The sequence below is a fragment of the Eubalaena glacialis genome, chromosome X (assembly GCF_028564815.1).
Source record: "Eubalaena glacialis isolate mEubGla1 chromosome X, mEubGla1.1.hap2.+ XY, whole genome shotgun sequence".
Taxonomy (NCBI): domain Eukaryota; kingdom Metazoa; phylum Chordata; class Mammalia; order Artiodactyla; family Balaenidae; genus Eubalaena; species Eubalaena glacialis.
This window is the reverse complement of record NC_083736.1, coordinates 65,969,530-65,997,525: the sequence shown is the minus strand read 5'-3', so window position 1 is coordinate 65,997,525 and position 27,996 is coordinate 65,969,530. Positions and strand designations below refer to the sequence as shown.

The 27,996-nt window shown below is 43.9% G+C and overlaps 1 protein-coding gene across 1 annotated transcript in view; it reads right to left on the bottom strand.

Moving 5' to 3' along the window:
* Positions 1-27,996, bottom strand: part of NHSL2 (NHS like 2) — a 253,707-nt gene that overhangs the window by 113,268 nt on the left and 112,443 nt on the right. The window contains exon 2 of the mRNA XM_061179428.1: positions 25,858-25,926. Coding sequence (XP_061035411.1) covers positions 25,858-25,926 — 69 coding nt within the window. The remainder of the gene's footprint in view (positions 1-25,857; positions 25,927-27,996) is intronic.

The following is a 27,996-nucleotide window of genomic DNA, read 5'->3' as shown; positions in this document are numbered from 1 at the left end:
GAGCCTGCGCTCTAGAGCCCACGAGCCACAACTCCTGAAGCCTGCACGCCTAGAGCCTGTGCTCCGCAACAAGAGAAGCCACTGCAATGAGAAGCCCACACACTGCAACGAAGAGTAGCCCCTGATCTCCACAACTAGAGAAAGCCCATGGGCAGCAGTGAAGACCCAATGCAGCCAAAAATAAATAAATAAGTAAATAAATAAATTTATAAAAAAATACATTGAACTGAATGAAAAGTAAAATACAACATATCAACATTTGTAGGATGCATCTAAAGCAGTGCTTAGAGGGAAATTTGTGGTACTAAATGCTTACCTTAGAGAAGGGGAAAGGCCCCAGATCCATAATCTAAGTTCTTACTCCAAGAACATAGAAGAAAAAAATAGACCCAAAGTAAGAAGAATGAAGGAAATAATAAAGATAAGAGCATAAATCAATGAAATTGAAAAATGAGATAGCAATTGATCAAAATCAATGAAACAAAAAGCTGGTTCTTAAAAAAAAGTCAGTAAAATTGATAAACCTCTAGGAAGAATAACAAAGGTAAAAAAAGGTCATGAAGAACCTAGTGGCAAGATGGGAATAAAGACACAGACCTACTAGAGAATGGACTTGAGGATATGGGGAGGGGGAGGGGTAAGATGTGACAGGGTGAGAGAGTGGCATGGACATATATACACTACCAAATGTAAAATAGATAGCTAGTGGGAAGCAGCCGCATAGCACAGGGAGATCAGCTCGGTGCTTTGTGACCACCTAGAGGGGTGGGATAGGGAGGGTGGGAGGGAGGGAGACGCAAGAGGGAAGAGATATGGGAACATACGTATATGTATAACTGATTCACTTTGTTATAAAGCAGAAACTAACACACCATTGTAAAGCAATTATACTCCAATAAAGATGTTTAAAAAAAAAAAAGAGAAGGCACAAATTACCAATATCAGGAATGAAACAGGGATATTGGTACAGATCTTGAAACCATTAGAAGAATAATAAACAAATATTATAAAACAACTTTACACTCATAAACTCAACAACTTAGAAGAAATGGATCAATACCTCAAAACCACAAACTACCAAAGCTCAATCAAGAAATGGATCATCTGAATAGTCCTATAATGATTTAAAATATTGAATTCAAAATTTACAAAGTTTCCAAAAAAGAAATCTCCAGGCCCAGGTGGTTTCACTGGAGAATTCAAGCAAACATTTAAAGAAAATTTAACACCAATTTTACACGATCTCTTATAGAAAACAGAAAAGGAGGGAACACTCCTGTAAATCATTTATGAGTTCAGTATTACCCCAATACCAAACTAGACAAAGACAGTATGAAAATGAAACCTATAGACCAATATCGTTCATGAATTGACACATGACACAAAAATGCTTAACAAAATATTAGCAATAGAAATCAGCAATACAGAAAAAGAATTAAATGCCATGACAAAGTGGATATTTATTCCAATGGGGGTTTACTCCAGGAATGCAAGAGTTGTTCAATATTTCAAAAATCAGTGTAATCTACCATATCAACAGGCTAAAGAAGAAGAATCATATGATAGGATCAACTGAAGCAAAATCATTTGGCAAAATCCAACACCCATTCATGATAGAAATGCTCAGAAAACTAGGAAGAGAGGTGGAACTTCCTCAACTTAGTAAAGAACACCTCCAAACAAAATCTGCAGCTAACATTAAACTTAATGTTAATGAAAGACTGACTGTTTTCCCCTGGACATCAGGAACAAGGCAAGGATGTCTACTCTTACCACTCTTACTCAACACAGAAAAGACAATTGCATTTCTATACTAGCATTGACCATGTGGGAACCAAATTAAAAACACATAATATCATTTATAATTGTTCCAAAGAAAAAGAAATACTTATGTATTAAACTTGTACAGGATCTCTATGCTGAAAATTACTAAATCAATCAGGAAAGAAATTAAAGACCTAAATAAATGGAGAAACAATATTGTATCATGGATTGGAAGACTCAACATAGTAAAGATATCAATTCTTCCCAAACTGAAGGTATAGGTTTAATGCAATTCCTATCAAAATCCCACAGATTCTTTTGTAGATATAGACAAACTTATTCTAAAATTTATGTAGAAAGGCACTAGGCCCTAGAATAGCTAAAAATATCTTGAAAGAGAAGAGTGAAGTGGGAGGACTCACTCTACCCATACTACATAGCTACGTTAATCAAGACTGAGTGGTATTGGTGGAGGGATAGATATACAGATCAATGAAATGGAATAGAGAACCCAGAAATAGACCCACAAAATACGCCCAACTGATTTTTGACAGAAGTGAAAAAGCAATTCAATGGAGGAAGAATAACCTTTTCAAAAAATGGTACTGAAGGAATTGACCTCCCCAGGGGGCAAAGAAGAATCTCTAAATGGATGATGAGTTAAATGTAAATATAAACTATAAAACTTTCAGAGAAAAAAAGAGAAAATCTTTGGTATCAAGGGCTAGGTAAAGAGTTCTTGGATTTGACATCTCAAGGACAAGCCATAAAAGGAAAACTTGATAAATTGAATCTTGTCAAAATTAAAATGTATGCTCTGCAAAAGCCCATGTGAAAAGCACAAAAAGACAAGCTCCAGAGTGGGAGAAAGTATTCGCAAACCACATATCCAAGAAACCACATATCCAGATGCTAGAATACATAAAACAGTCTCAAAACTCAACAGTAAAAAAAGAACAATCCAATTAGAAAACAGACAGAAGCCATGAACAGACATTTCACTGAAGAGTATATATAGATGGCAAGTAAACTATGAGAAGGATGTTCAACATCATTAGCCATTAGTGAAATGTAAGTTAAGATCACAGTGAGATATCACACCTATCAGAGTGGCTTAAAAAAAAAATGACCACACCAAATCCTGGTACAGCCACTAGGTGGAACACTCTTTGACATAAATCGTAGCAGTATTTTTTTGGATCTATCTCCTAAAGTAAAGAAAATAAAAGCAAAAGCAAACAAATGGGGGCTAATTAAACTTAAAAGCTTTTGCACAGCAAAGGAAACGACTGACAAAACAAAAAGACAACTTACTGAATGGGAGAAAATACTTGCAAATGATATGGCCGATAAGGGGTTAATATCCAAAATATATAAACAGCTCATACAACTCAATATCAAAAAACCAAACAACCTGATTAAAAAATGTGAAGACCTGAATAGACATTTTCCCAAGAAGACATACAGATGGCCAGCAGGCACTTAAAAAAGATGCTCAACATTGTTAATCATCAGAGAAATGCAAACGAGATATCACCTCACACCTGTCAGAATGTTTATCATCAAAAAGAACACAAATAACAAATGTTGGTGAGGATGTGGAGAAAAGGGAACCCTCACACACTGTTGGTGGGAATGTAAATTGGTGCAGCCATTAAAGAAAACAGTATGGAGGTTTCTCAAAAGTCTAAACATATAATTACCATATGACCCAGCAATTCCACTCTTAGCTATTTATCCAAAAAAAGGGAAAACACTAAATTGAAAAGTACATGTACCCCAATGTTCATAGCAGCATTATTTACAATAGCCAAGATATGGAAGCAACCTAAGTGTCCATCAACAGATGAACGGATAAAGAAGATGTTGTGTGTACACACACACACGCACACACACAAACACACAATGGAATAGTACTCAGCCACAAAAAAGAATGAGATTTTGCCATTTGCAACAACATGGATGGACTTGGAGGGCATTATGCTAAGTGAAATAAATCAGACAGAGAAAGACAAATACTGTATGATATCACTTATATGTAGAATCTAAAAAAAACTATTGAATATAACAAAACAGAAACAGATAACAAAAAAGAAACAGACTCACAGATATCGAGAACAAAGTAGTGGTTACTAGTGGGGAGAGGGAAGTGGAGAGGGACAGGATAGGGGATTAAGAGGTACAAACTACTACATATAAAATAAATAACCTACAAGGATATATAGCACAACACAGGGAATATAGCCAATAATAACTATAAATGGAATGCAATCTTTAAAAATTGTGAATCACTATATTGTACACCTGAAACTTATATGATATTGTACATCAACTATACCTCAATAAAAAAAATCTTCATGGAAAAAAAATTAAGCTTGCAATTACTATACAACTCGGCAACTGCACTCTTGGGTATTTATCCCAGAGAAAGGAAAACTTATGTTCACAGACAAACTTGTTACATGAATGCTCATAGCAGTTTTATTCATACAGCCCCAAACTGGAAACAACACCGATATCTTCCAACAGGTGAATGGTTAAATGAACTGGTACATTCATGCCATGGAATACTACTCAGCAATAAAAAGGAGCGAACTATTGATAGATGCAACAACTTGCAAGGATCTCAAGAAAGTGATGCTGAATGAAATAAGCCAGTCTCGAAAGGTTACATATGATATGAATTCATTTATATAACATTTTAAAAATAACAAAACCATATAGATGGAGAATAGCGTCTTGGTCGCCAGGGGTTAGCGATGGGGGGAGTGGGGAGTGGGTGGGTGTGAATATCAAGAGGTAGCACCAGGGAGATCTTTGTGGTGACCGAACAGTTCTGCACCTCGATTGTGGGGATGGTTACACACGTGATAAAATTGCATAGACACACAATACGTACACACACTCACAGAGTGCATGTAAAACGTGAACTCTGAATAAGCTCTGTGGATTGCACCAATATCAATTTTGACATTGTACTATAGTCATGTAAGATGTCAACATCAGGGAAAACTCGATGAAGGGTCACAGGACCCCCTGTACATTTTTTTTTTGCAATTTGCTGTGAATTTATAATTATTTCCAAATAAAAATTTTAAAAGAGGGGGTTGGTATATTTACTTGATGTATTATTTCCTAAGATATCAGAGCTGGGTTTTTTTGGGAGAGGTTCATACTCAGTTTATCAGAAAGCAGGTAAGGGATGGAAACCAGCATTTGCTGGGAACATGCTCTGGGCCAGACAACTCACCTACATGATTGTAGTTAAATCTCAAGACAACACTGGCAAGGTTGGTATTTTTTTCTCATTTCACAGATGAAGAAAATAAGTCTTAAAGAGACTCAGGGCTTATCCAAGTTAGTGGCTAATAATTCCTAATTGAAGCTAATAATTATTAAGTGCTTTGTGTGCTAAGTGCTATAATGAATTATTTCATTTAAGAACTCAAAATAATTATGTAAGGCAGGTACTACTATTACTCCCATTTAACAGATGAGGGACCTGAAGCTCAGCAAGGTTAAATGACCTACTCAAGATCATACAGTATGGAAGAGGTAGAATCAGGATCCAAGACAGGCATGTATGATGCTCTTTTCCTCAATCCCAAGGCACTTCCCAAAGTAAAGTGGGGTAAGAAATTCAGATTCCAAGGCAGAGATGAGCCTTCCTCGGTGCCCTCAATAAGTCCCATGAGTCTCTTACCCCAGTCCCTAGAACGCTTTATTGCATACATACCTCCACATGTCTGCCTCTCCCTCCAGGTGCTAAATTATGGAAGCTCCCTGAGAGACAGAACCATGGTTTACTCATGTTCGTGACTCTAGAATAGAGGCACAACTGATGTCTGGTGCATGGATGAAAGAAGTTAGAGGTCACTTTAAATCCTGTGACCAATTCTCTCTTAACTAAGGGGGCTGCACCTGGGAGTATCTGAGAGACCACCTTCACCTATCCCAGGTGGGCTGGGTAGATGTGTGGACCCAGTTCTCTTTGAGCCCACATCACAGCCACTGGTGTGCTGGAGCCAGTTTGCCATGGCTCACCATAGCTGATTGTTAAAGTTTCAGAATTTTGCAAACCAATTGTTAAACTGTTCATAGCTTGAAATCAGCCATGGCGGGAATATCTATGCCACAAAAATTGGCAAATGCTACAAAGCAGGGCACCCCCCACAAACACCAGAACTGGTTGTTAAACATTTACCAGCACACTGCTGATCCAAGACATTTGGCTGCAGCACCTAGGTGCATGTAAATAAAGAACTCCCAGGTGGAAGGGGCAAAAATGAGCCTTGTGGGGTGCTGCGAATGTTCTTTATCTTGATTTGGCTTATGGTTACACACAGATGTATACATAGGTAAAAATCCATTGAGCTGCACATTTACAACTAGCGAACTGTATGCAATTTACTGTATGTATGTTTCACTCAATAAAAAGGAACTCCCAGACTATGCAAAGAGCTGTGGATTGATCCTGAGTGCCCCCCTGCAAAGACCCCACTAATCAAGATGCACTGACGCTCCCCAGCCATACTGATCTGCATGCGTCACGGATGATGAGGCAGCCCAGTTTGGTGCATTATCTATTGCGCAGGACGGGGCAAAGGTGGTCCAAACAGCTGCTGGCATCAGGAATCCGAGTCCCGTCACGTCTTTTCTTCATCACGGCTGCTGTCATCTCTCACCTACGTTATTCCTGGCTCTGTGGTTAGGGATAGTGCTGTTTGCTGACGGGCAGCATGACTCACTACCCAGCAGACCATTTTTCTAATTAAGTGGAGAGAGATGGACGGATATTTTCCCATACTTGGGCAGAAGCCTCATTTGCTTGGATCATTTTACTGGAATTACTTAGCTTTACATTGAAGGGGTGATTTTCTCCACTTTAAAAAAATAGTTCACAAAACCTGCTCCCCTCAGACAATCAATTTGTGGAGAAAATGGAGAGGAAACGAAGTGCTTCTCCAAAATGCACCCTCAGAGAGAAAACAACGTTTACTGAACTTCTTCCATGAAGTTGCCCTGATGGGAAGGCCCAGCTCCCTATTTTATCTTTAGGATGCTGGCTGGCATTTAACCTTCCTGACACAATTCCCGTCCTCCTCCGCTTTCCCTGCCCCTCTCCCCTCAGCCACCCAGCTGAACAACTTGCTTGCGGCAGCAGCTTTATTCTGTGAAAGAATGACAGGAGCTTGCAGGCAGAGCCCGGGGTCCAGGAAGTGGGCACAGCACGTGAGAGGGCAGGGGGCCTACCTGTGAGAACAGGTGGTGTAGCTCGGTGATAGCCCTTCATGGGGAGGCAGGAGAAACCACGGTGGGATTTGAAGGGTGGACGAGGATAAATTTGCAGAGCGTCACCATCATAGCCTCAAGAAATCACACAGTCTAGTCCCCATCTCCCTTCTAGGCTCAGAAATAGCCCCTCAGATAAGCCCAGCTCAAGCCCAAGTGCCCAGGGTGCATTGTAGACAGATATTGCTATGAAGGGTTGTTTTTAAGTGGAGTAGTGGTAGCTCCTGGAAGTCCCACTCAGCCCACTCAGCTGAAGTCATGGAACTTACCAGTCCACTCAGCCCCTCCAGTTTCTCCCTCCAGCAGGGTGGGCAGGCCCAGGCACTGGTTGTACTGCTCTTTCACTGTATTCACGGGGCCCTTGTGCAACCTGCCAGTTATGAGTCCAGTCCTGAATCCCAAGCCTACTTGGAAAGGGTTACACTTCCTGCCTGGCTTTTGCCAGGCTCTTTCTCCTAGGGACTACTTCCTATAACACACACACACACACGTGTGCACACAAGCCTGTCTCTGCCATGCCTGAGCCTTCCACACCCAAAGACCACCCAAGAACCAGTATTCCCAACCCCACCCCTTCCTCAACAGCCTAGTGGCTGAGAACCCAGCATGCCTCCTGCCCAAATTATGACAACTTGCTTAAGTCACAAAGAACAAAGTCCTCAGATGCTCTTGGAAAATCCAACCGATCCTTGGCCCACGTATGATGCTGAGGCCCAACCAGGGGCCCAGCTTTACCCCTAATGTCCAGAGAAGGGCCAGACCACCCCTTCTGTCTGGGAGGGGTTAGGCTGAACTTCTGTGTCCCTGCTGGTTCCTGACTGTCAAAGTCCTACCCAGTGGTTGAGGTCATGTTTGGGGCCCAGCCCCAAGTTTCTTTCAAGAGGGACTGCTGTCAGGTGAGATATACCCACTCTAGTGCCAATAATGTCAGCACTTATCATGCCCTCATCAGGTCACCTGAGTGCACTAGAAGCTGGTGCCTGTTTCCCTCTCAAAGGGGCTGGGAGTTGGGTGAGGGAAGGGAGGCGGAGAGACGTAGAGAAGGAGTTCAGGTGGGAGGCTCAGCTGCCATGTTGGGTTGCTGGTTCCCCCAACACCAGCAGTGGCCGATAGTCATTTAACAGATGTTTGCTGAATAAACCCATAAAGAAATGCATGGATGAATCCTAAAATATAGGAGAAAAGCATTCTTAAGCTCACAGAAATCTCAGGCTCTCTTTGAATCTCTATCACTGGCCCAGTTTGCCTTCCCTACCTCTTTCTTTGCGTTTTCCCCCTTTCAGTTAAGTAGCATTAAGTCCTTTTCTCTGAAGTGTAAACTGAAGTCTTTAAAAACTAAGAGCCTTGCTTGTAGTCATCCACAAAGTGGAAAACAAGCCCGAGAAGAACTTGCATGGCTCCTGGCCACCACGGCCACCACACGTGCAACTCGAGCCGACCAAATGCCATTTGCCTCATGGGAGAGGTTATATACCAGTGTGTCATGGACAGACAGACTGCATGGACCGGGCCTCTGTCTGAGCTTACAGACTCCCGAACATAGAGCCCCTGGTGGAGTCAACCAGAGGGCTGTGGTCAAAGCCCACGCATCTTCTTCCTGCCTCAGTTACGAAGGTTCTTGGAGGTCCTGGGGGGTCCCCCTCCCACCTCCCACCAGGTCCATGTCAGACACTCCCGGACCTCAGTGACAGGGCAAAGGTTAAAATGTCCAAACTACATACCTAGTCATTCCAGCAACTTGCCCGGTAGTCCTCCAGATCGTGTGCTTGGGAGCTGGAGGAGGGACAAGATGAGAGGACAAGGCTGCTGGGGAAAGCCCTGGGCTCCGTAACCTCCTGGCCATATGAACTGAATTTCCAGACTAAAGCTGGAGGAGGGACAAGCAAAGGAGAGAAAGGAAAAGAGGCAGGACCAAAGCTAACCCCTTCTTTTTTCCTCCTAAACTCAATCCAGATTTGCCTTCTGAAGGCTGCTTGAAACTGATCCCTGTGGCTCTGACTCGGCCTTTCTTAAAGACATAGTCTCCACTATGGTGGGGGGGGGGGCGGCGGTGGGAATTTCACCTGGCCCAAATATGTCCCAGGACAAAAGATAGGGGGAAGGCAACACAAGTGCAAAACCCCAAATGCCCCGCACCTCCACTCTTGATCCAGACCCACAGCTGGAGATTCCCTCAGAGCAGCCAACTCAAGACCTCTGCTGGGTGACTCAAGAGACTCTGCTAGAGCCACTGGGCTGGTCTGCTGAAGTCTGCAGGTGGGTGTGGGGAAAAGAGCACTGGAGCAGGAGTCCCACCTCTCACTACTTCCTGTGTCACCATGAGCAAGTCACTCTCCTCCTCTGGGCCATGGTTTCCTTTCGTGACACATGAAAAGCTACTAGTGGCAGCCCTGCCATGCTCCCAGCTTGCTGCTGTCTCCTGTTACAGCAGAAGGCAGCACCCTTAGGGTCCTGGCGTCTGACTCCCAGCAGGCTGTGCTGTTCCAGCTGCCAGATATTTACAAGGATCAGAGTTGGGACTTTCTGCTGGGTTGGGTGGGGGTGGAATCCGGGTGCGAGCTAGTGAGTGGGTAGACGGGGAGCCATTTTGTGTGTGTGCCAGGGGAGGAGGAGGAGGAACAGCCTGTCTCCCGTGTTCTTTACAAGGTGTTAACAACCTGTCAGGATCTGCCATGCGAGGGCACAGAAAGAGGCTGTGAGCACATTCCCCTTGTCCCCATATTTACCATTTCCTCTGCAGGAAAACCACCTAGGCCATCAGCCTGGCAGGGCCTGGGGCCAGGCTCTGGGCCTGGTGGCTCTTTCTTACTGCAGGCGCCAGCTCCCCTTCTTCCCACCTCTTCTCCACCCCTGGGCTTCTGTTCCTTTTCATCCTGTCTGCAGAGCGGGGCACCGTCTCCAAGCTCCCTCCTCCTTTCTCACCCGAAAGAGCAGCACACAGCCTCATTTCCTTTTGAGGCCATGGTTCTCAGCTGTCTCCACATAAGAATCTCCTGAGGAGCTTTGGAAAAAAAGGCTGCTACTCAAGCCTCACCCCTGGAGTCAGATTCCGTTAGTCTAGGGCGCCTTGGGCACCACCGGTGTAAAAGCTCTAGAGGTGATTTTAGTGTGCTGTCAGAGGTGCGAGCCATGGGTTTGAGGGTTCCTGCTGCTTAATACATCAGGGAATCAGAGGAAGGGTGACCAGACAACAGGTATGGGGAAAGAGAAAGGGTTGGCATCTCCCAAAGTTCTTCCAGAAGCAGTTCTTCCCTCCACGCATATCACTCTCTCAGGAGAAAATAATGCCAACGGCTCACACCATCATGCCAGACACAGTGTCAAAGGCTTTGTTACCTCACTGAATCCTCATGACCACTGTAGGCGGTATCATTATTATCCTTATTTTGCAGTTGAAGAAACTGAGGCATTGAGAGGTGAAGCAATTGGTCCAAGAGTGGGATTTGAGCTCAGGCATGCAGCTGTCAGCCATTATGCCACATCCCCCTGGCTGCCAACCATCAAATCTGGTACTGCTCTCAAGACACTCCCCTCCTCCCTGGAAGGGCCTTCATCCCATACCTTAGGTCTGGAGATGCACTGGGGCTGAAAAAATGGTGTCACCTCGTATGCATTCAGCTGTCCTTTGTCCTAGGGAGGTCATCTGTATTTGAGGAAACTGCATTTGAGGTCTGGCACTCACCTTCCAGGAAGACAGACAGCTGCAGTGGTTACAAAATAAACTCTGGTCAGACAGACCTGGACGCACAGCCCAGCCTGGCCACTTACTTGATGGTGACTGTACATGAGGCTCTCCTCCTCGCTAGCCCTGGTCTCCTCGTGTGTCAAGTGGGATAATCACACCAAGTTCCTGGGTCACGGGACTGCAATGAAAGTACATGGGCGAAGTGCCTGGCACAGAGGGGTGCCTGGTGTGCACGCTTCCCAACTCTCCAGCCTGCCCTCTAAAAGAGGAGCCTTCTAGGGCACGCAGCAAAGCCTTTTGGCAGTCTATGGACCCTTTCTCAGAAAAAAAAATGCCTTTAAATACATTAAATAAACTACTTAGGATTACAAAGGAAACTGATTACTGAAATGCAATTTACAATCTGGTCATATGTGCTTCTTGATGAACAGATTCAGTGTAACAATATCTAGCAGTAGGTCTAATACAAAATTTTGAGGCAGTAATAAGGAGAAATGGTTTTTTGAGATACCTGCAACAACTGTGATGTGATACGAAAAAAAGCTGTGACTCTACCGGTGACAGTCCCAGATGCTGCTAATACCACTGTGGTTCACTGCACTGGAGACAGGTCTGCTCACTCCTCTACTCAATAGCTATGTTATCTGGGCCAACCTACTTAGCCTCTCTGTGCTTGTCTCCTCATCTGTAAAACAGGGTTGCTGTGAGGATGCAATGAGTGGATGAGTACATGTAAAGTGCTTAGATCCAGGCCTAGGATGCAGCAGGTGCTCTTTAAGTGTTAGCTCTTATTGTTATCTACAAATGGGCTTCCATAGATCAGGGTGCAGAGTTCATTAACCCAAACCCCAGGGCAAAGCCCTACCTCCAGCTAAGCTCCCCTACTAGGCAAAGATGACTCCAACACCACGCACAAGGCTGTGCCATTTGTATTCTTCTGGGACCTGGGATCTTTAAATATCCCCTTTAAAACACTGCCAAGGCCAGGTCTTCTGAGGCCAAGAAACAAGCCCCTTTTCAGGGACTGCCTGCCCTTGGGCTTTGCCTCAGGACAGCCTCCAAGGCCTCTCCCCGTAGCCCCACTTGCCCTCCAACCCCCCCGCCCCCGTACCTCCACTGTCCAAGGCGCTGCAGTTACAGGCTCTGCCATGGCTTCAGGTTTCCCACTTAACAGTCTAGAATTCGCCTCCAAACCTCTAACAAGCTAAAGGGTAATTTGGAAACCAGAAGCACTCCCTAACTTATTGCAGTCGTCATGGGTTAGGGAGGGGGGTCTGTGTAGATCAAAGCCATCCCTTCAGCGGACAGATGTGGCAACTGAGACCCAGAAAGAAGCAAAGACTTGCTGAAGGCCACGTGGCAGTTTGCTGGCAGTGCTGGGCCTGTGACCCAAGATTCCTCTTATTCCGTCCTCCTGGATTGGAGCAAAATCTCCATCGTCTTTGACCTCTCCCTTCTTCTTTCTCTCCATCATCTGGTCAGTTGACACTTCCTGTCAGTTCCATTTCCTCCTAAATATGGTACTAATCCATTAGCCCCTCTTGATGCCCCAGTACCTGCCCTGGGTCAGGCCCTCTCTCCCTCTACTCCTCACCTGCCTCCCCAACCCTAGTCCACTCTGCTGCTTGAGCCTTCTTACTCTGTGCTTCTCCTCCCGTCGCATGCCACGGATGTCAAGAGCTCGGAGGAAGCTTATGGTTCACGAGCCCAACTCCTCACACACCACCCCACTCCACATCCTGCCATGTCAGAGAGGAAGACGCCGAGGCCACAGGGGAATGGGGCCTGCCAAGGTCTGACAGCAAGCAAGAGGGAGAGCTGGCACCCAAACCCAGGTCAAAGGGTCGTGGAATCTGAGTTCTAGAAAGAATTGACTTTAGTGCTATTCCCATGACATCACCCACCTCTCAGAATTACACCCCAAATCCTATTGTTTCAGGTAACAACTGGAAACGTTGTTTTGGTCAGGACCATAATTGCTACTTCCCCTTCTACGTGCTAATGTAGACAATACTCCATCTCTTTCTTCCACTTCTCCCCAGAGCCCCTAAGGTAGGCCTCCAGCATCCACCAGCCCAAATTGCCTCCTGATCTGTCCCAAGCATGGTTAGGCCCTGCCTGTTCACCAACCATTTTCACAAATATTTCTACTGGCCTGGGCTCAAAATCAGTTTGCCAGTCTCACGTTTGTGGACTTCCCTGTTGCCCTGAATCTCCTAGAATATACTAGACTGTGCCTGCCTCTCCTCTGCTGCCCCAGCACCTGGTACCAGGCCTAGCATAGAATGGAGATTCAATCTCTGAGAAATGAATGAATGAATGAATGAATGAAGATGCTGATATTGCAAGGGGGAAAGAGAGGAATAAGACACAGACAACCCTGCCTTCCAGGAGCTTAGAGTTTACTTATGGACACAAGATATAGAAAGTAATAGAAATATGTGAATAGAGAACCAGGTTGCCACGTTTGACTTTCCCTGCAGGCCAAGCAGGAGCCTGGGGCACTGCAATGAGGCTGCAATGCAAAAGCAGTTGGGTGTGAGGGCGCAGCAGGGCAGGTCACGGAGGCAGCACCTTGGATCCAAGTGAACATCAAGTTAAGCAGCAGGCTGTAACAGGGCTGGGGGGAGTGGGGAAAGCCAGGTAAGGTTTCCAGGAACCAGACACACCGTGGTAGTAAAAGCATGTTCAGAGTGGAGAAGAGAGATTCTGGAAATATTTTTTCAAGGCCTGGTGTGCAGCTGCAGAGGATTATTGGTAAACTGGAGGGGAGTGGGACCAGAGACAGGAGGAAGCCTGGGGATAGATGAGAAGTGTCTGAATGAGAATAGAAGCAGTGAGAAGGGAAAGACAAAGCCAGGCCAAAATGGCTAAGGAGGGACTTCCCTGGTGGCGCAGTGGTTAAGAATACGTCTGCCAATGCAGGGGACACGGGTTTGAGCCCTGGTCCGGGAAGGTCCCACATGCCGCGGAGCAACTAAGCCTGTGCTCCACAACTACTGAACCTGCGCTCTAGAGCCCGCGAGCCACAACTACTGAGCCCACGTGCCACAGCTGCTGAAGCTCGCGCACCTAGAGCCCGTGTTCCACAACAAGAGAAGCCACCGCAATGAGAAGCCTGCGCACCACAACGAAGAGTAGCCCCCGCCCACCGCAACTGGAGAAAGCCCGCATGCAGCAACAAAGACCCAACACAGTCAAAAATAAATAAATTAATTTTTTTTAAATGTGAATTTTAAAACAAATAAAAATAAAAATAAATTTTAAAAAACTGGCTAAGGAACCAATTCCATCTGGTGACTGAAGCTGATGCTATCGCCACTGAAATGGGCAACACATTGAGGGGTGGGAGGGGTGCAAGTGTACCTTGAAGTCTTCTCATCCTTAAACTTCATGCATTCACTCATCAAACATTTACTCAACACCCAGGACATAGCTCTTGACTCCGTGTGTGTGTGTGTGTGTGTGTGTTTGTGTGTGTCTACATATTCTAACCTCTAGGGGATGCTGGAGGCCTCTCCTAACCCTTCACCTTCAGGGAGGACAAGGGAAGGCAAAAGAGACTTCTAGATCTTTGCTACTCAAAGTGTGGTCCGTGGACCAGCTGCATCACTATTACTTGGGAACTTGTTAGAAAATGAAGAATTTCAGGTTCCACCCCAGACATTCTGAAATAGAATCTGCACTTTACTTCTTAAACTTTAATATACAAACCATCTCCTAGAGAGCTTGTTGTCTACGCCACTGGCCCATGGATCCCACATTGAATAGAAAGGAACTATGACACAATAAGGGGTCAGTGTGCTGGGGATGAAGCTTTTAATGGGAGGGGCCAAGGGAAACTGAGTAAGCCAGGGTTATGGATTTATTTGTGGGGCCCCCTTCAGGTAGGTAGGGAAGTAAGTTCCCAAGCAGCCCCTCCCCAGGGCCCCCAGAAAGCTGCTCAGCGCTGTCTCTGGTCCGGATCAAAGGAGGCCTGGTGGCCCCCATGTAATCTAGCCCAACTCTAGCCCAACTCCAGGCAGGGTGAGAAGGCCCCACAGTGGTTCAGGTCCAAAGCCCTGCCTCAGAAAGAAAAGTTCTCTGAACAGTATGGTCTTTGAGGACTTAACATGATGGTCTACACCTGGCTAAAGAATCGGAGTTTTGGGGTCCCAGCCAACATCTCTTCCCATCAGAGACACAACTAATGGAGCGTAAGCGAGAACTGCCTCCAGCTCATGCTTTCACTGGGAACGTAAGGCTCACATGACAGTCATCTGTGACGGTGTGTTGTATGAGCTCAGGTGTGTGTATTATAATGAAGGCATAACAAATCTTCAAGGAACTACATCAGGTAGGTGAAGGATGGGTGGTTTTTATTTTCTTCTGTATACGTTTCTGTTTTGCCCACAATTAACTGTGTTAGTTTAATAATATGAAATTAACAAAGGCTTTATTTCAAAAACCAATTGAATACAAAGAAAAATTGTGGCGATACACAAATAAGTGCTGGTTTTTGTGGCGTAGATAACTCATTGTATGAGGATTCGAGGGAGATTTCCAAGGTTTAAGACAGAGCAAGGGCGGTGCTTTGTGACCACCTCCAGGGGTGAGATAGGGAGGGTGGGAGGGAGGGAGACGCAAGAGGGAAGAGATATGGGGACATATGTATGTGTATAACTGATTCACTTTGTTATAAAGCAGAAACTAACACACCATTGTAAAGCAATTCTACTCCAATGAAGATGTTAAAAAACAAAACAAAACAAAACAAACAAACAAACAAAAAAAGGACAGAGCAAGGGGATGGGAAAGGGGTGCCTAAGATCGCCAAGTCTTTATTCTGAAGATGGGCCCACTCAAAAGTCAAAACCTGAATATCTTGAACTGCAAAGCTGTCCAGGCCCTAACCTGGGTAACTGGATTCATTTTTAGAATCAGAGAATCTCAGAACCTGAAGAATCTGAGAGATTAGAGGGCCAACCCTATCCTTTTTTTTTTTCTTACAGGAACGAATTGAGGCACAGATTGGTGAGGACACCGTGGGCTCTGTACCTTGGCACAGGTTCTTCTCTGCCTGTATCGCCCTCCCCTCTGGCCCTGGGTGCCTAGCTAACACCCACTCTTCCTCAAGACTTGGTTCAAACATCACTTACTCTTGTGGGTTAGGTGTTCTCTGTGCTCACAAAATGCTTAATGTATTCCTTTATCATTTATTTGACAAACTACTGAGCACCTACTGTGTGTCATGCACTGTTCTAGGCACCTGGGACGCATCAGTGACCCAAAATTCCCTGCCCTTGTGTGTAGTGATTAAGACGTAGCATTCATTTATTCAGCAAATATTTATGGGTCACCTATGTGTGGGGTCCTGTGTGAGGCATAAGCTGTTTTAAGGTCGGGATAATTGTTCATAGCTTTGGCCTCCTCCCTTCCCCCCATGGTCAGTGCCTTGTGGACACAATGAATGTTTTCTGAATGAATGAATAATGAAATGGCCGAGGTCACACTCGAGATGGAGCTGGTACTGAAACCCTGGTCCCCTGATAGCTAGAGCTCTTCCCCAGCCCACCCCCCGCCCTCTGCTGCGTCAGCCCAAATCTTTGAAACCATCACCTCGGGTGGGAAAGGTCAAGAAAGGACAAGATTAAGGGCTGGGTCACCTAGGCAGATATATTTTGGAAAAGGGGGACCCACCCTATCAGGGACCCTCTCTGGGGAGAGTGGGGAAGTCGCCAGCTTCTCACATCCCTGCTCAAAAGCTTGGGGCAAGCAAGAAGAGGCCCTCTCCAGTATGGCCCTGTTGGCACCATTGCTCTGTACAGGGACTGATCTTTTTTTTTTTTTTAACATCTTTATTGGAGTATAATTGTTTTATATTGTTGTGTTAGTTTCTGCTGTGTAACAAAGTGAATCAGCTATACGTATACATATATCCCCATATCCCCTCCCTCTTGCGTCTCCCTCCCACCCTCCCTATCCCACCCCTCTAAGTGGTCACAAAGCACCGAGCTGATCTCCCTGTGCTATGCAGCTGCTTCCCACTAGCTATCTATTTTACATTTGGTAGTGTATATATGTCAGTGCTACTCTCTCACTTTGTCCCAGTTTACCCTTCCACCTCCCCATGTCCTCAAGTCCATTCTCTACGTCTGCGTCTTTATTCCTGTCCTGCCCCTAAGTTCTTCATAACCATTTTTTTTCTTTTTTAGATTCCATATCTATGTGTTAGCATACGGTATTTGTTTTTCTCTTTCTGACTTACTTCACTCTGTGTGACAGACTCTAGGTCCATCCACCTCACTACAAATAACTCAATTTCGTTTCTTTTTATGGCTGAGTAATATTCCATTGTATATATGTGCCACATCTTCTTCATCCATTCATCTGTCGATGGACACTTAGGTTGTTTCTATGTCCTGGCTATTGTAAATAGTGCTGCAATGAACACTGGGGTGCATGTGTCTTTTTGAATTATGGTTTTCTCACGGTATATGCCCAGTAGTGGGATTGCTGGGTGTATGGTAATTCTATTTTTAGTTTTTTAAGGAACCTCCATACTGTTCTCCATAGTGGCTGTATCAATTTACATTCCCACCAACAGTGCAAGAGGGTAGGGACTGATCATTTTGAGGTACATTTCACTTCTGTGTTAAAAACAAGCGTTTTCGTTAAAAACAAAGCCACCACTGGGGCTGCAGAGACCTTCCCCCCGCCTCCGGGGCCGGGATCTTTCCCTCTGAGCCAGACGTGGTGCCTGCCTTTGGCAGCTGGAGCGGCTGCACTGCAGCGCCCTCTGCCTGATGCGGGGCGGCTTTGCCGCTCAGCCGGGCGGGGGAGGAAGGCCGGCGGGGGCCGGGCCGCTTTCGAGGAGCCTCATGTTCCGGAGGAGCTGAGGGACCGTGACTCATCCCGCTGGCTGCGCCCGCACAGGGCGCCCCCGCAGGCTCGCCGCCTCTGCCAGCGCCTGGTGACGCACCAAGACGCGCGGAGGTGCTCTGCGCACGAAAAGCAGCCCCGGGCGGCCCCCCGACGGTGGCACCTGCTCCGCCGGCCCGGGCCCCGCCCTGCCTGAACCCCCAACTTGGGGAAGCTTCCGGCCCTGGAAGCCCCACTCACCTCCACTCCCACTGAGTCTTCATCGCTACCCTCGAATAGGGGTTGTTTTGTTACACGGCCTTAACAGAATGGGAAACTGAGGGCGACAGAAACGTGAAGTGAGGGCCAGGGTCATGCAGCAGCTAAGACGCAGAGGAGAGACTAGATGAACCAGTTATCTCTGACCCCAAAGTTCAAGGTGCGCTTTACACAGCATCAAGCTGCATTGTCCTCCTAACTGGCCCCCAACCCCACTTACAGACATACACAGGAAGGGAAGGTTGGGACGCATCACAAGGACTTTGAAAGTCAAGCACTATAGTAAACATTTGCCATTTTGGAAATAAAGGAAAAGCTGTAAATGGCATTTAAGAAGAAAGTCAGGTGGACATTGGGCTTGATTCTGCCAAGATGTTTAATTAGGGAGCAGAGGACGTGATTAGAGCTTTGAGTTCGGAAGATGCACCAGAGGAAAACAGATCAGAGAAGTGGCCCCTGAGGTAGTCCAGTAGTGCTCAGTAGGGCCTAAATCAGAGTCATGAAAGTGGGAAAAAAAGGTACAGATCCAAAAGACATTGGGGTGGGAAAAGGCTTAATGATAGATTGGATTTTCAAAAGTGAGGTTAGTAAACTCCACGTAGCACTTTGTACCTCTCCTAAGGTATTTACTGCACTTGATCTTGCCTTCTTTATTAGAGTGATGTTTTGTCGGCCTTGTTAGATGTTAAGATTCAGAGAGCGGTGCTGGTAGCTCAGGCCCCACCCCTGCCTTGGAGAACATGACCTTGTGGGGGAGAATAAAGATGTCTGGGGGCAGTGTCCATCCTGTCAGCTGAATGGAACATAGGTGAGGGCAGAGCTGCTTGCCCAGACAGCATCTGCACATGGCAAAGAACCCCTAAACCAGCCCCTACTTCCTCCTTAGGAAAAGTTTGGAGGGCTCCAGCTAAACTCCAAGGCTGCCTCATACTACTAAATATCCTTCTTGGGCTTACAGTTTGCTGAAACACCTGAGCAGGTAGGTTGAGCTGCTCTAGCAGCCCCACCCAAAGCCAGGCATCAAGATCTGTGCAACTGGCTGTGAGTACCTGCTACCAGATAGCAACACTGAAGGGGCACACCTCTGGGCAGGCAGCATGGCCCTTTTGTGATAGAACACACCATTTTTATACAAGGGTAAACTATCCAGGCATCAAAACACCCACCAAGACAGAAACCCCATGGGACTTGGGAGTGTTTTATGGGAGTGAACCCAAAGGTAGCCAGATTTGCTTCCAAACCCACACTATGGTCTATCCAGAACATCAGGCCCAATAGGCCCAGATGCCAACCCAGCCCGTCTTCCAATATATACTGTATATAGATGGACACAGTGAATGAGAGCACCTTGCTGGGAACAGGTGGTTCCCTAGTTCCTCAGGACCCCACCCCATAGACACCAGCATGGAAGAGGGGCCACTCCTAATTCCTGGTACTTTCCATCCTTCACCATTCATACTTGCCATTATCCTGGGCTCTCCTGGATAAAAAATCATGACCCCACTGTCTCCTAATGTTACCATGTGCTGCTTATCTCCTTCATCTACTCCCCCACTTCCTTCCTTGAAGTCCAACAAAGTATGTTAGCAAGCCAGAGTTTGGAGGGGTTGTTTCTTTTTGATCAGGAAAAGGAGTGCCCCCACTTTGGGAGTACCAATGAACAACAGCCCTAGTGCCCAGAGCCCATGTTTCCAATAGATATTTACCCTTGGAGCCTAAGCGCAGGCTTTCACAAATACACAGAAACAAGTGGTGTGTGTGTGTGTGTGTGTGTGTGTAGAAGGGGCTTATGTGTGCTCTTTAGCCCCTAAGCATTTTTCATGTGGGCTCCGATATTCTTCATGAAGGAGGAAAAGTTGTGTGGGGAAAAGGAGAAAACATGTCAATTCTCCCTAAATTAATCTATAAACTAATTGCCGTTCCAATCAAATCTCCATAGGAATTTTTCATAAAACTTGACAAATTGATTTGAACATCCATATGAAAGAGAATATGTACAAGAAGAGCTAAAACAGTTTTGGAGGAAAAAGGACAATGAAGGATGATTCATTATATAAGGTATCAAATCTATAATAATTAATAGGGTGTGGCATTGGCACAGAAATAGACAAGTAAATGAATAAAAGAGAACAGAGAGCTCCCTAGCCAACTCATGTAATAAGATATTAAATAAATAATATGTGTCATTTATAAGTCTGTGGTGAAAGGATGAACTATTCAATAGAACAACTGGTTTTCCATTTGAAAAAAACTAAATTAGATTCCTGCCTCAAAGTACATGCCTGCACACAGGCACACAGGCACACAGACACACAGACATTCCAGATAGCTCAAACAACTACATATGAAAAAATAAAACATACCTATAACCACAATGAGAAGCATGTAGGCATATATATTTGTGACTCTGGTGTAGAGAAATCCTTTTTATACAACACACATACACAACACAAAAGCCATGAAGAAATGCTTGATAAATTTGAATCTACATCAGCACATTTCTTAGATGAAAGACACCATCAATAAAGTTAAAAGACAAATGATAAACTGGGGAAAATATTATTTGCTATATATATTATATAAAAATTAATCTCTATATATAATTTCTGTAAATCAATAAAAAAGGCAGACAACTCAAAAGATATATAGCAAAGTATATGGTCAGTCAATTCAAAAGGAGAGTTACAAATGGCTAATAGACATTTGGGAAAATTCACAACCTCTAGTAATCAAGGAAAGGCAAATGAAACGAACCATCAGATACCATCTTTCACTCATTACACTGATAACTAAAAGTTTGATTCTGTCAAGTGTTGGCATGGAGCTGAGCAAAACTGATACTCTCATACACTGCTGGGTGGAGGACAGGCATCACAGGTAGGAATTTGGTAATACCTATTAGTATGTAAAATGCACATCCCCTATTACCCAGCAACTCTACTTCTTCGCATCTATCCCAAAAAAGCTCTTGCACGTGTACACAAATGTTTATTGAATGGATGCTTATTGAAATATCAGCTGTCAAAATTTAGAAACAACCTGAGTTCACCAAATGGGTAAATAGTTAAATAAACTCTTATAAATGTCATACTCTGCAAAATTGTGTAACATTTTAAAAGAATAAGTTAGGACTTCTGCTTCTGGGAAGATGGAGTAGATAAACTTTTTTCCCCGATTCCCCCACTAAGTAAAACTAAAAACTAAGTACAACTGAAACTTTTGAACATTATAAATAAAAGAGACACAAGAAGACTCTGAAAGGTGGAGAGAAGGGACATCAGAGAGACCTCAGGACTCGAGGAATGACACGGTGGTAAGTTCCCTGGATTTGTTTTGCCTCATGTATCTCAGAGTTGGAGCTTAAAAAGCTTGCAACATGGAAACACCAATGGGTGCAGACAAAAAACAAAAACAAAAAAGCCTATCTCTCTAACCAAAGGACCAGAAAAGGCGGTATACCAGCCAGATAGAAAATTTTAGACACTAACTGCTCTATTCCAGCCAAACATCACAGGAAAAGAAAAACGTGGCCCCAACCCTCAACCCCACCTGCAAAGACAGGGTTGAAAACACAGACTTTCACCCTTGCTGAACTAACCAGGTATTACCTCCCTACTGGGGTGATGTCGAAGAAGGCTGAGTGGAGAGCTGGGATGGACCTACTAGACAGAAAATCAGCAAGGATACAGAACTCAACAACACCCTTAACCAACGGTTTCTAATTTAATATTTATAGAACACTCCATTCAACAAAGAAGACTACACATTCTTTTCAAGTGCCCATGGAACAAGCTATGTTACACCATATCCTGTGCCACAAAACAAGCCTTAACAAATTTAAAAAAACAAATGAAATAAAATGAAATGTATTTTGTGACCACAATGGAATCAAACTAGAAATCAATAATAACAGAAAGATAACAGGAAATATCTAAACACTTGAAAACCAAACAGCACACTTCTAAATAATCCATGGGTCAAAGATGAAATCTCAAGAGGAATTTTAAAAAATACATTAAACAGAATAAAAATGAAAATACAACATAGCAAAATTTGTGGGATGCAACTAAAGCAGTGTGTAAAGGGAAATTTATAGAAAAGAGAAAAAGTGTCAAATCAATAATCTACGTTTCTACCTCAAGAAACTAGAAAAAAAGTGCAAGATAAAGCCAGAAGAAAGGAAATTAAGAGCAGAAATCAATAAAATTGAAAACAGGAAAACAATTAGAGAAAATCAATGAAACAAAGATCAGCAAAACTGACAAACTCCAGTAAGACCTACAGAGAGAGGAAAAAAAAGAGAAAACACAAGTTATTAATATCAGGAACGAAATGAATATCACTACAGACCCTTCAGACATCAAAAGGATAATAAAGGAATAAACACTAAGAACAACTCTATACACTTAGAGAATTTTGATGAAACTGACCAGTTCCTTGAAAAACACAAATGCCCAAAACTCACTCAGTAGGAAATAGATGATTTGAATAGCCCTATCACTATTAAGAAAATTGAATTCATAATTTTAAAACTCCCAAAAAAGAAATACCCAGGCCCCATGGTTTCACTGGAGAATTCTACCAAATGTTTAAAGAATTAACGCCAATTCTACACAATCTCTTCCAGAAAATAGAAGAGGAGAAAATGCTTCCCAAATAATTTTATGAAGCTAGTATCATCTTGATGCCAAAACCAGATGACAGTCGCACACAAAAATGAAAACTACAGACAAATATCCCTCATGAAAATAGAAGTAAAACTCCTCAACACAACATTAGTATTTAGAATTCAGTAAGAATTATACACCATTATCAAGTGGAGTCTATCCCAGAGATGCAAGACAGTTTCAATATCTGAAAATAAATCAATGCAATCCACCATATTAGTAGACTAAAGAAGAACAATCACACAATTATATCAATCAATGCAGAAAAAGCACTTAACAAAATCCAACACCCATTATGATAAAAAGAAAAAAAAAACCCTCTCAGAAATAGGAAAAGAAAGGAATTTCCTCAACTTGAAAAAGAGCATCTACAAAACACTTACAGCTAACACTAAACTTAATGGTGAAAGATAATGCTTTCTTCCTCAGATTGGGAACAAGGCAAGAATGTCTGCCCTCACCACTCGAATTCAACATAATGCTGGAAGTTCTAGCCAGTACAATCGGGCAAGAAAAGGAAATAAAAGGCATACAGATTGAAAAGGAAGAAATAAAACTGTCCCTATTTGGAAATAATCTGACGGTATATGTAGAAAATCCCAAGGAACTACAAAACAGTTCCTAGAAGTAATACGTGAGTTTGGCAAGGTTGCAGGATACAAGATACGCATACAGAAATAAATCATATTTCTACATACCAGCAATGAACAAATGGATGCCAAAATTTAAAAATACAATACCATTTACAGTTTCTCAAAATAAAATGTTTAAGTGTAAATATAACAAGACACGTATAGGACTTGTATGCTCAAAACTACAAAATGCTGATGAAAGAATTCAAAGAGACCTAAATAAATTGAGAAATATACTGTGTTCATGGATTAGAAGACTCAACATAGTAAAGATGGCAATTCTCCCCAAATTTATATACAGGTTTGGTGCAATTCCTATCAAAATTCCCAAAAAATCAACTTAAAATGCATCACAAACTAACCTTATTTTGGTAATCACTTTGAAACATATATATGTGCACCAAATCATGTTGTACACCTTAAACTTACACAATATTATATGTCAATTATATTTCAATAAAGCTGAAAAAATGCATCACGAACTTAAATGTAAAATGTAAAACTATAAAATTTTTACAGAAAGGAAAATATTTGAAATCTAGAGCTAGGCATACAGGCTAGATTTTATACATGACAATCAACAATGACATGAACAGATAATTCATCGAAAAGGATATATGGATGGCAAATAAGCACATGAAAAGATGTTCTATCACTTGCTATTAGGGACATGCAAATTAAAACCACAATAAGATACACTACATAACTATCAGAATGGCTAAAAATTTTTTAAAATGACGGCACCAAATGTTGGAGAAGACGCCAAGAAACTGGATCCCTCATACATTGCTGATGGGAATGTAAAATGGTATGGCTATCCTGGAAAACAGTTTGGCAAGTTACTTTAAAAGCTAAACTTGCAACTACCATATGACCCAGCAATTGCACTCTTGGACATGTATCCCAGAGAAATGAAAACTTCTGTTCACATAAAAACCTGTTACATGATTGTTCATAGCAGCTTTATTTATAAGAGCCAAAAACTGGAAATAATCCATATGTCCTTCAACAGGCGAATGGATAAACTATTTGTGGTACATCCAAGCCATGGAAAACTACTCAGCAATTAAAAGAAACAGACCGTTGATACACACAACAACCTGGATGAATCTCCAGATAATTATATTGACTTAAAACCGAACAATCCCTAAAGGTTACATACTGGATGATTTTATTTACATAACATTATCAAAATGACCTAATTTTAGAAATGGAGAACAGATTAGCGGTTGCCAGGGGTTAAGGAGGAGGTGGGGGGTGGGGAGAAAACTGGGTGTAGCTATGAAAGGGCAACTTGAAGGATCCTTGTGGTGATGAAAATTTTCTGTATCTTGACTGTATCAGTGTTACTATCCTGCTGGTGATATTGTCCTATAGTTTTCCAAGAGGTTGCCATTGAGGAAAACTGGGTGAAGGGTATACGGGATCTATTATTTCTTAAACTGCATGTGAATCTTCAATTATCTCAAAATGAAAAGTCTGATTGAAAAAGAATGAGTTAGATCCATGTGTCCTGACATGGTAAGGTTTCCAAGATACATTGTTAACTGAAAAAAAGCAAGTTACAGATCAGTATATACAGTGTAATACCATTTATTTTTAAATACCCACATACGACCAAACTATGTATACATAGAAAGAGATTGGGAAGAGAGCACTCTTTGCTGATAACAGTGGTTGTTACCTCTGGGGAGCAGACCAGGGGAGGGAAGAGGATTTTAACTGTAGCTGGACTGTTTGATTTTTTTCACAATGAGAATATCTTCATATACCACTTGTATAGTAAAAACATTATCCTGGACACAGCTACAGTATACTAGGAGTTCAAACCTGTTTTGCTTGTCCTGATCTGACCTATCCCTGTTTCACCACCACTGTGGCCAGAGGGCCCAGCTCACATCCCCCTGCCCTTGAGCCTCAAGGAAGTGCCTCCTGGGCCCACCTTACTTGGAAACAGGCCCATTAGCACTACTATTGAGGTATGGAAGTACCACCTGGAAGGGCCAATGTCCCCATGACTGTGAATCTACCCACTGCTGCTGACTTAAAAACACACAAAGCTCAGCCCATGCTAATCAATGCAACAGCAGTTTCCATAAGGTTCGAGTTGACAAACTGTCATGCAAGTTTCAATGCTGAGGGCACCAAAGGCCTCTCCACCCTCTGACTTGAAATACCGCAGCAGCAGCAGTGGAGCCTCTTTGGAGGAAACTGAGAGCAGCAGGCATGAATAACAATTGAACACCTACCCCCAGCTGTGCCTGGCTGAGAGCAGACTCACCGTAGGGGGGCCTCTGAGAGTGCTTCATTCATTGACCAGATATTTATTGAGCACCTACTGTATACTATTCTAGGCAGTGATAATAGCAATGAATCAAACAAAGTCCCTGCCCTCATGGAGCTCCCATTCTAGTGGGGGAGCAGATGATAGGCAAGATAAATAAATTATATGTTATGTGGTATTAAGTGCTATACGAAAACATAGCATGAAAGGATGTAAGGTGTTGGGTGCTGGGGGCTGAAATTTTAGAAATGGTGGCCAGAGAAGGCTTCATTGAGAAGGTAACATTTCAGTGGAGGGCTGGAGGAAGTGAGGGAGCCAGCTACAAAGCTATGCAGAGGTTGTACACATTTTCCATTTGCCCCTCCAGATCTTGTCCACCCTTTTCCACCCAGCTTCGTGCCTTGGTAGGCTGACCTGTATAGACTGCATCGACAGGTTCCCTCGCCCTCTGACTTCGGGTTAGGTTTGACCAATGGGAGGCACCTGCAAGGAGATCAGAAGGAAAGAGAAAGTGAGATTTTTTTCATCAGCTCTCGCTGTGCAGGTTCATCACGGGTTGGCTGCATCCCTCCACCAAAGACCACAATTCCTGTCAGGTGGCCTTCTCCATACAACAACCTTTCCCCAGTTCCCATAACCACTCTCTCCCAGGATCCTGACTGACACACTGGGGTAAAGCATTCCAGGCAAAAGGAAAAGCAGGCACAAAGCACGAATGTGCCTGGAAAGCTTAAAGAATGATCAGGAGACGAGTGTGGCTGGGATGAAGGAGGTGACGGAAGGATTTGTAGGAGATAATGTCAGGGAGGTAAGGGGGGTGGCAGATTCTGAGGGCCTCGCAGGCTACCCTAAAGACTTTTAATATGAATGAGATGGGGAACAATTAGAGGATGTTGAGCAAAAGACTGACATAGGCTATGTTTTAACAGCATCATTTTAGGAGACTAGTGACAGGCAAGAGAGGATGATGGCTTGGACTAGGTGGTAGCAATGGAGGTGGTGAGACATGGTCGGATTTGAAATAGATTTTGAAGGTGATGCCGAAAAATCCTGTTCACTAAAATGACCAGAGCAAAAGCCCAAACCCAAGATCAGAGACTTGTCACCTCTTAACACTGCATATCACTGAAAATTCTGTTATTCCACAAGATTTCAGAAGGCCCTGCATGCAGCTCGATAATCCTAATCCATTACCACTTTGCAGGACACACAACTCTAGGCCAAAGGCCCAGCCCCAAAGGTTCCCAGAGCGTACCTGACTCCAGAACAATTCCATAAAACTATCATCACAGACTTTCTAGCCAACCTACCCAACCCTAAAGCCACAACTCTATGGGGGTTGTGCTGCGTGCCATTTTGCCCCCGATTGGGTCCAGCCTCTGCCTCCACTGGCTCCTCCGTGAGTTGGCCTAAGCATGTCACATCAGAATTCTGGGAAACACTGTCCACACCTGCCCTGTTCCTACCTCCTGTCCCCTGCTCACCATCACTCACAGGCTGGCAGCAGACGGATGGCATCCAGCAACCACTGAGCAGATAGGGATGGGTCCCAGGGATAGTCAGAACACAATGTGGGCAACATCTCAAAGGTACCATGATTTTGATAAGGATTTTAAATTTTGCCTGGCAGCCATCAACCAGATCACTGGCAGATCATTGGGAAGGAAGAGAAAATAGAAAACTCGGCTCCACAGGCTAAAAGCCCCCAGCCTGAAGTATCTTCTGGGAAGAAAAGCACCCTGGCATCTTTTGAGTGCACACTGTTGATGCTCAGGACAAGGCCTATTGCTTCATATTCGTGAACACCCAGCAAAGGCACCCAGCTGCAAACTGGAAAACAGCACATGATTCTGAGGACTCATTCCAGAGCCAGGAAAAACTGATGGTATTTTGTTTATGTTCAGAGAAATCAATCCAGAGATCAGCCCCACAGCCAAAGTCAGCAAGACCGGGGAGAAAATTGCTGCCAATCGGAGAGGGGATGAACTGCACTGGAATCCTGGATCCAGGACTTTGAAGCTATGTGCCCTTGGGTAAGATTCTTAACCCTCCAAGGACCTCAATTTTCTAACCTGTAAAATAGAGACGATACCTACCTCACAGAGTTGCATTAAGGATCAAAAGAGCTTGTGTGCGTAAAATGTGTCTGGTGTGGCCTCTGGGATACTAGCTGCTCACTACATGTTGTTTTTTTTCTCGTGTCCCCTTATCTTTGGCAAGAGCCAGGCCAGTGGTATGGTGCAACTACGGAGTTCCAGTGGCCCCTGGTGCCCTTAGGAAGATCTCTCTGAGGAATTCTCTGGCTCTTTTATGCCAATGCTGTTTTTTGCTCTTTACTAAATGGGCATCCTGGGCAGCTGGCATTTGATCCCAGCAGGATGTGATTCCATGCACAGCTGGTCACTGAAGGGCACTAATGCCTATTAATTAACTGTACATTCAGCTGACCTGCCTAGGCAGCTGCTTTCATTTCCAGAGTCCCAAATCTTTTCTTTCTTTTTTTTTTTTAAGAAGATGTCTTTTTTGTAAAAATTTATTTATTTATTTATTTAT